This window comes from Pygoscelis adeliae, unplaced genomic scaffold (assembly GCF_000699105.1).
Source record: "Pygoscelis adeliae isolate BGI_AS28 unplaced genomic scaffold, ASM69910v1 Scaffold81, whole genome shotgun sequence".
Classification (NCBI taxonomy): domain Eukaryota; kingdom Metazoa; phylum Chordata; class Aves; order Sphenisciformes; family Spheniscidae; genus Pygoscelis; species Pygoscelis adeliae.
This window is the reverse complement of record NW_008824005.1, coordinates 470,214-479,571: the sequence shown is the minus strand read 5'-3', so window position 1 is coordinate 479,571 and position 9,358 is coordinate 470,214. Positions and strand designations below refer to the sequence as shown.

Sequence of the window (9,358 nt, the reverse complement as noted above, 5' to 3'; positions counted from 1 at the left end):
CATACCTGACTTACATAGTTGACCTCTATATATTGGTTATAATATTCACATTTAACACTCCTGTTTAATGAAACCCTTCCTCCAATTTCTCTGTTTACTCTACTTAGAGCTTAATATCAGAAAGAGGAACTATAAAAAAAGAGGATGTCTAAAAAATTAAAAGATGCAGTTATTGAGATTACAAATCTCACAGGTGACACTGAGAAAAATGTGTGCCAATTACCCAAAAGGGTTAAAAAGAAAAGAGAAGGCACAATTAAATAACTGACTAAAGCAGGCTCGGAGCACTGAAATGCATTCCTGAGAAAATACAGGTCATGACTAAACAGAGAAAAATGTACATCAACTCTGCAATGTTAAAAGTAAAACCATTAGAAGACAGAACTAAAAAATGATGTTGAGTACAATTTGCTAAAAATGTGTGAAACTTCCAGACTACTGAGTGGGCAATGCATGCTGGAGGTATAAAAGTAGCATGTAAAAATATGGCCACAATGGAATGAATTGGAGTTCACAGTGGAGGAACTTACTCATCAGAGCCTTTCTTAACATGGCAAGGTCACGATTATCTAATGAAACATGTGCTTTGGTGGAGAAATCAATTTAAGAAACTCCTGCTTATCTTTCCTCTTCTTCAGAGCTGTTTGTTCCCACATCCTTGCTGTAGTTCAACAAACTCATTTAGGTTTTTAAATAGCTCCTCTTTTTTTTTTTTTTTTAGCATTATTTTTAGCCAGGATTGGTTTCCAGGGTGATCAGACAACCAAATGTGTTGACAGAATTTGAGGGTGGTGGAGTATGGCACGTAGATGTGAAGGGCTCCTAGAAGCAGGAAAAAGGGGAGCAGCTTAAGCTATCTTTGCTCCTAAAGTCAGTCAAACTATACCCTGACTAACTCTCAAATGTGGGGAGCCACAGAAGAGCTTTTATAACAAAGAAATAGCAATAATAGGGGAAAATCGCCAGAAGTAGATAGATTTACCTCCCCATGCGAATGGAGCAAGAATGGGACAGCAGGCCTACCTATGGTGGTATGTAACCTGTGGATTAAGCCAAACTTGGTAGAGAAGAATTGAAGATTCAGCCTCTGGAATGAGATAAAAGTGGCAGGTTTGCAGTAGTCCTGACTCATGTAGTAGGCATTTTTGGCTGAATAACTGAAGCACAGTAGCATTAGTAGACAAATTGGTAGAACTGATATTATGAAGCACAACTTTTGTTGAAGGTGCTTTTCCTAATCCATCTGTTGAAGCCCTTTGAAGGACTGAATGATATAAGGGTAAGAAACTGATTTCAAGAAAGCTTCTATGAAGGCTTCTTAGCAAAGACTGAAAGAAATTAATCTCTTATGAGCAGATTCTCTTGTAGACAAATACTGTGTTAAAAGAAAAAAAAAGGGCAGAAATAAATAGTTTCCTTTGACAGCGCAAGAAGGATATCAGTGTGGTTCTTCAAAGTTTTTGCCAGAAATTTTGCTTTTCCATAAACAATCTAGAAAAAATGGGGATTCTCCCATCTGACTAGGGAGAACTGAGGAAGGAAGTGAGCAAAGTCTTATCACTGAGAGGGCCAGAGAATAAAGGGCAGTTTGGCTGCAGTGGAAATTCAGCTTCAAGAAGGAGACCATTCAATTTTAAATCTGCCCACAGGTGTGTTATGGGAATGTAGTACAGGGCAGGTCTTTAGAGAGAAATTGTTGTCTCTTGATGTGAGGATGACTCAATCTGAGAAACACAAGGAGAGTGAGAGATTCACCAGTAATAGAAACATCTTTCAACCTCCAGGAAAGCTGTTGAGGAAGAGAAAAGAGAAATATCGAGATTTCTTGAAAAGATATGCAGGGATACCACAGAGTGAGTCTACCCATCATTAGTAATTCCAGCACTGTGAAGGAAGAAGAAAGGTCTTTGTGCTTCCTGGGCCAGGTGGAGGAAAAAACCTGGCCACGGCAGCTGGATGTGAGGACAGAGGGGGAACCGTGGCAGGCAGAAGATCTGTGACAGAGGCTCAGTTGTTCTTGCAGCAATAGCTGCTCTAGTAGGTCTGGTGATTGGGATGAAAAGCTGCTGCCGTGGGCCCAATTCTTTGTTTTCTTCGGCTACTAAGGAGATTATTATAAGTCCCAATGAAAAAGTAGCAAAGTCTTTGCCTGTGTCTCTGCCTGCCCATACCCCTGTCATGGTCTTGGTGACATTGTTGGCCACAAGTGGGTGCTGAGGTAATTAGAAAGGGAGTGTCAGTTATAATCATTAATTCCCCTTTTTTTGGCATCTGTTCTCTTTCCTCTTGTAAAAGACAAATGGCTTCAGCATCCTTCCTCTCTTACCGCCAGATGAGATTCTCACATGCAGTCAATGGGAGAGCAGCTAAGGGAGGCTGAAGATGAGGGTTCATACAACAGGAAGGGAGGTGCAAATGTAGGTTATCAGAAGAGAGACAGCATTATACATGAAAGGAGATAAGAGGAAAGAAACCAAGGGAGACAGCTGGGAGGAGGAATTGAGGCACCTGTATGTATGGCTTGCTTTATTTTTAGATTACTATCAAACAGGGTGATGTAGCTGCCATTCAGGCTGAGAAAAGGAAAGAAGAAAGTGAATCTTGATAGAAAAATGGAGTATACAATTGATTAGTAAAAAGGCACCACACAGACCATCCTCCTCAATGTCTTCCTGTATGCAGGTACTGATGGCTTGGAAAGTCTTTTGTTGGTAGAAGCATTTCTTTGGGCATTCAGTGGCCCAGGTTGCACTGAATCATTAGAGGGTAGCCATGAAATCCTCAGTTCCTGAGTGCATGCCACATGGTGAAAGTCATTAGTCCAGGTGCTCAGGAGAAGCCTGGCTGTAGTGGCAGCAGTGATGACATCAGTGATGAACATGATGATGGTGGCGATAGTGGCATCAATGGAGTTGTGTCAGTAACAGCAATAGCGACAGTGGTTTGGGTGTTTTTCTTCTCCTTCCAGTAGGATGGAAAGGAGGGAACAGGCTTCTCAATATGAGTCTGCAGTTTTCTGTTTCTACTCTGATAGGAAGGGGGAAGTAATGAAGGAACACTCCCCCTCTTTCCACTGACCACTCTTCTTACTGATTTTAGAGTAAAACCAGACCTAATCCCATTCATGAAAGAAATGGAGAGACCTACCAGAAAAGAGATCAGAGCCCCAAACCAGGGAAACCAAATTATTATTGCAAGAACAAAAACATGAATGAATGGAAGCAGTGAGAGTCAAAGAAGCAAAAAGTATCTAAGTCTGAAAGGAGGAAAGAAGACACTATTTGAGGATCCTGCACAGCTCCTATGATACCCGCTGAAGGTATCCAAGTAGCCCCTGGACATTGTCCAGGGTGTTGTCTGGATACTTGGTAGTGGACCTTCTCAGACCAGTTCTTCCCGACAGAAGGGGGATCACCCTTTCCACTTTGAGCAAGTGGGTGACATACGGATGCTGGGCCACCTCATCTGCTGGACAAACAGGATAAGATACACCATTTGTCATTATTTGGCTAATCTCCAGCTTGGGAGCACTGACGAGGCCCATCCTTCAGTGCTCTGAAAGCACTAGAGAAACATCTCCATTTATACACGTGTAACAATAGCTTCAAACAAACTGCTGGTGCTTGGGAAACACACTCCTGGAAAGACACAGAGCAATGTACAGTGACCTTCAAATGAGACTTGAGTTATTAGGAAGGTGAACAAAAGACAAAAGAAACCCCTATTTCACTGAAAAAATCCCTAGCAAGTCTGCATCATAAAGAGCTATAAGCTCTTGTTCGATAATGGTACAATAAAATTAGAAAGAGCAACAAGAATGAGTGACAACGAGCTGTGATTTTGGCTGTCAGAGCACGTATGAAGGAGACAATCAGCCTGAGCTCTGCTCTACTGACCCAAAATATTGGTCCTGATTGACTTTTGATGTAACCCAATACAATTGTTCCTATTCTTTTTCTCAGTCAGAGTTGGGGAAATAGCTGTTTCCAGCACCTGAACGTTCAAATGCTTGCTATTGATCAGATTTGATGGATTTTCAAAGACACATCCCTATAGCAAAAATCCTTTGAACAGACCTCTTTCTTAATAAATTCACTAGATCTCCTCAGAGGATACGTTGCAATCATTTACAGGGCCAAAATAATGTGGGTTTATTAAGCTTGTTTTAAAAAATTTGAACCATCTTGTCTGAAATGTTCCAGATACAACAACCTGAAGCATATATCTGATAAGGAAAAATTCAGCCTAAATGGCTAAAGCTGGAAAAGTTTTAAACAACTTATGCAAGGCAGTTGTCCTGGGAGATGAGGGTACTAAATCTGGGTCTGGTGTGTATGGAGAAGAACCTCTGCTTCATGCAGAGCAGTTGGAAGTCTCTGTACTGTCTAAAGGATGGCAAATGCAAAACTCACAAGCTTATACATTCTGTGCAATAATCTAAAACAACTGAATTTGGAGAAAAACAGCTGGTTACTGAACTGCATCCCCAGAAGTGAAATAAGGTAGACCCATTCCTTATAAATTAGGTATACATTCCTTGAACATAGGGTGAAGTGACTGAAATGTAATGGAAGAACCAAATATAAACCAATAGGTACCAATAGGACCAGCCATAATCCCATGTGTGAGGTCTCCAGTCTTCAGGACCAAGATTTACAGTCATTTGAAACACAGTTGTGTACATCATGTGAGCAACCATGCCCAGAAGACCTAAAAAATATAATATCATAAGAGCATTAGAAAATGTAAATTGAGGACATTCTTCTTTGTCAACTTTTTGCAGTTGTCCCTTGAGCTCCTGAATAATATTTTATGAAGTATCTAAATTCTATAAATCACTCAAAAATACTGGACATTATAATCTAAGTGTATTTATGTGTCATATATTTGCCAATACAATCATTAATACAGTCCCTTGACATCTGCTCTGTATGCTAGAAGAATCTAGGGGAGCAATGGAACATGCAGCCCATAGATTTTAAAAGGCAACAAGCTGATTGGCTCTCATCCTCTGAAAACTTCTTAGTAATTCAACCCTGAGCAGGGATCAGCCATTACAACAAAGTATCATTCAGTTGCATTGCACAGGACAGGTTTCCCACAGTTTCTTATTGTTCAGTGGAAAGATTTTTCAAAGCCATGCGGTCATATGCGCTTTCCCAGTGCCTTAAATGCAGCCAGATTTATCAACATTATGTAGGTGAATGAAAAAGTGAACAAACACTTAATGCCATTAAAAAGCACTGAAAGTCTAGATTATGAAAGGGACTTATGTGTAATCATTTAATTTTCAAAACTGCTACTAGGCTGCTGCCTAATCCTAAGGGTATCTGTTTTCCTTAGCATTTTATCTTCCAGTAGTAAACTTCCCTGTGAACATCGATTTTTTTGTTTCCAGCTTCATTTAGAAATCCATAAATACCCTTGCAGTATCAACTATCCCACTGTCTAAAATACATTAGCTTCTCAGAGCAGACGGTCCTCCACTAAACTCACAAGACCAAATTTGTTAGGTGTTCCTAAAGTAGGTCTGTTTCATGAATTCTTGCAAAACTAACTAGCTAGCACACAGGATCTCTCAGTCTAGGACACGTGTCCTCGGGCATAACAAGTCAGGGCTAACAATGACCTGGCTTCAGTAATCACTGGGAAATGGTCTTCCCTGAAATACCGGTATTGCCTCAAACACCATCAACAGGCAACTAGAGAGCCCGTCTATGTAGCACAGAGCCAAGAGGCTTCATGCTGTGAAACACAGCATTCGGTAGTTAGCTGGCACCCTGATAGCACATTCCTTAATAAATTGACTGAAGAAAGTTGTTTGACTGTCAATGTGGCTATTAGAGAACGGAGACCAGTTGTCCATCTCTCACCAGAGAGGTGGTATGTCACAGCCATTCTTTGAGTTACACGAACGTCTGTCCTGAGTCCTCCAGTCTGGCTGCCTAGAAATGCATATAACTGGAGTGTGAACTGAGCCCCTGTGCTGGAGCTCTCCTCTTAGCTCTTGTACAGGGATTAAATTCTGAGTCAGGCTCACCATTTCAGCAGTGGCATAAAGGCAGTTTGGTGCCTGAGAAACTGTGAAAATTTAACTAATATAGATATAAAAGGCAAGCATAGTCATACATGGGTGCCTGTCAATGTTCATTTTCATCAAAGGCCACTGAGGGCAACAAGACAGTGGTATCAATAATGTGTATTTTATAGCAGTGGAGTTAACTAGCAGTGCACATTTCTCTCTTAAATAGAGAAAACACTCACAAATTAAAATAATTTCTGTAGAGCCAAGAGCTGCATGTGGGACGTTATAAACCTACATACCTATGGTCAGAAAATTTCACACTGTGATTCTTCTTTTAAGTCACCATGTTCTGCACAAATTAAAACATACATTTTAGGATTTTATTCAGTCTGAGCTAAAGACTGAGGGAACTGAGAAATCAAGCACTAGCTTTAATGTGTTTTGTTCAATGGTTAATATTGTAACAGGTTTTTTTAATTGTGTTTTCAATATAGCTAGAAATATGCAGCTACTGTTTCCAGTAGCTGAATTTTAATTTGCATTTGTCTGCTAGAATCGAGAGCATGTTTGTACAAGAAATTGCATCTTCATTACCAATTAGGGCAACTATATTTGGGTTATATCTACAAAGGATTTAGACATATGTTTAACAGCTAAGACAGATGCTCTTCAACTTTTTAATATTTCAAGAAATTTTACTGGTAAACAGAATGTCCAGGAAAAGCTTGCTGCTTGCTGTGTAAGCCTCCTTAATACTGTACATGCCAAAACTAAAAGAACATTAATAAAAGTAAATATTTATGATTACTGGGAGAGGGAAAAGTTGCTAATACTGGGCAAAACTGCCTAAAGAGTTGAATAAAGCTCACTACTCTTTCTATGGAAATAGACATGACAGTGGATCATGAGGTTTGGTGAGATACAGGAGAAACGGGGCTTCTCTTTTTAGTAGAACTGGTGATAATAGAGATTTTTAACTAGCTGGACACCTTTCAGGAAAGTCATTCAGAAGAAAGGAAATATTCCAGCAGGTTTTCAGAGTTCATAGGCAGCAAAGTTCGGGGACTGCTCTCTGGACTACAGGGAGCTGAGATAGCAATCTTCAAATGTGTAAAAGATAACTGCAAAGAGGAAGGAACCATCTGCTCTCTGTTGCAGGTGGGTGTCCTAAAAGAAATGCTGTAAAATATTACAGCAGCTGGGGCTTTAGATTAGACATGAAGAGAATCTTTAGAACGGTATGAATTGGATTACATTTCCTAAGAAGGTGACAGAAACTTTAGTACGGAAGTCGCAGCATTGATTTCTTTTTTTTTTTTTTTTTTTTGTGGTGGTGGTTTTTTGAGCTTGGAGATTTTTTTAAGATGGGCTAGACAAATATCTGTCAGGAAAGGTTTAGGAGAGTTGGGCCTAACTCAGGGCAGAGTGATGGGTATGTAGAACTTTTACACTTCCATAAAACTAAGCAAAACTAGAGTGTTTCAGAAGTCACCATCTGGAATATAAATTGTGTTTGTTAAAGTCCTTGGAGGTTCGGCCCGGTGTCCGCATTTAGCGCTGCTCTCTAGGAAGATTGTGCAAAAACTGGGCTAAAGAAAGACTAGAGCAGCAAGAGTGATCAGAGGTCTTAGAAATACATGTAAAGTCATAAGACATGTTTCTCAATCGTTTCTTTTGGAGAAGATGAAGGAAGGACGTGATAGCTGTCTTCAACTATGCAAAGGCTTCTGCAGAAAGGAAGAAAATGTTTTCTTCCTCATTATTACGGTCAAACGTTTAATAAACTTGATTTATTTAGCCAACAAAAATGAGATTGGCAAATGAATGTGTGATTACGTTTAAGAGGAAAAAGTATAATAAAAAATCTGTAATTCATGAAGAAAGGCACAACAATCACAAATGCATGAACACCAAATCCAGAAACATTAGGATTAGGATCAAAGCCCAAAATTTTGACAGAGAAAGGCAATCTTAGAATCATAGAATCATAGAATCATTAAGGTTGGAAAAGACCTCTAAGATCATCGAGTCCAACCGTCGACGCATCACCACCATGTCCACTAAACCATGTCCCTAATTAATCTTGAGATTAATTCTTTGCCATCTGCCAGGTGTTTGACTTGCAGTTAGGTGCCATTCTAAAAGACATCATTTCACCAAGTATAAATCACTTTGGGCTCTAAACAAACCTGACCATATGAAGCACAGTGGCATGTGTTCCACAAGAAATTATAGTAAATAAATGGTATGATTGCTTCTGGCTCTAAAATTAATAACTCTATGAAACATTGTTCATGTTACCCATAATTGCTGTTTTTACTGCAATATTCCTCAGTCACAATTCTATAATATCACAGAGTACTTCAGGCTGTAAGACACCTTCAGAAGTCTCTGGTCCAACCTCCTCCTGCTCAACATGCAGTCAACACTGAATTCAGACCAGATTCTTCAGATTGGACTAGGGACCCTCTGAAGGTTCTTCCAAAATGAATTTGTGTAGGATCCTATGATTAAATAGCACTGGATTAAGAAGTAATATGCAGAAAATGAAAGACAATTTTAATGACGATTCTCTACTAACAATTATCCAATTACATTTTATTCCCTTTTAAAAGTGCTATTTTAATTTGGCTATTGCTAATTTTACACTTGGCATGTTGGAAATAAAAAAACAAGTTATTTTGAAGAGTATGTTGCCTTTTTTCTTTGACAACCAACCTGACAATGAAATAAAAAATTATAAAATTAAAATAATGAAGTTAAAAATAGTTAAAACAATAAATATAAAATATAAAAATAATCATATTAAAAAATAATTAATTGAAAATAGTATTTTCCATAAAATTTTGCTGCATCTTGTATTGTGAGAGTCTTCATAGGTATTGTAATAATTTTGAAACTTTGACACTGTTATTAATTTTCAGGTGGAAATCTATCAATGTTGCATTTTCTGGATGTAATAAATTGAGATCCTTAACTGTACCTGCTAATACGGTGACTACTGCAGAAAAGGCGTTGATCTTTAGCCCATCAATGACAGTCCTGTAGTAGCACATTTCTACTGACATAAGAATGGCTCCAGTCAGAAGCAAAATGATGTACAGAATCTCTGCTACAATAGACAGCCATAAAACTCCTGGAAAACCAAATCAATAGCACTGATATAAGCAGTCATTTGATATTTTCACCATTTCTTTCTTCTTCATTTATACTGTTTACATAACGTTAAACAAAAGCTCAAAGGCTGTGAGGATGCCATTATAACATCTATAGGAAGACTTGAAGGTCAATGGACATCCTAAATTATAATTCCCTCCACTGATTCGGCCATTT

The 9,358-nt window shown here is 38.9% G+C and overlaps 1 protein-coding gene across 1 annotated transcript in view; it reads right to left on the bottom strand.

The window, feature by feature from the left end:
• Window positions 1-9,358, bottom strand: part of LOC103918394 (putative germ cell-specific gene 1-like protein 2) — a 14,971-nt gene that overhangs the window by 432 nt on the left and 5,181 nt on the right. The window contains exons 3-4 of the mRNA XM_009325697.1: window positions 9,009-9,161; window positions 4,599-4,710 (exon numbers count right to left, since the gene is read on the bottom strand). Coding sequence (XP_009323972.1) covers window positions 4,599-4,710; window positions 9,009-9,161 — 265 coding nt within the window. The remainder of the gene's footprint in view (window positions 1-4,598; window positions 4,711-9,008; window positions 9,162-9,358) is intronic.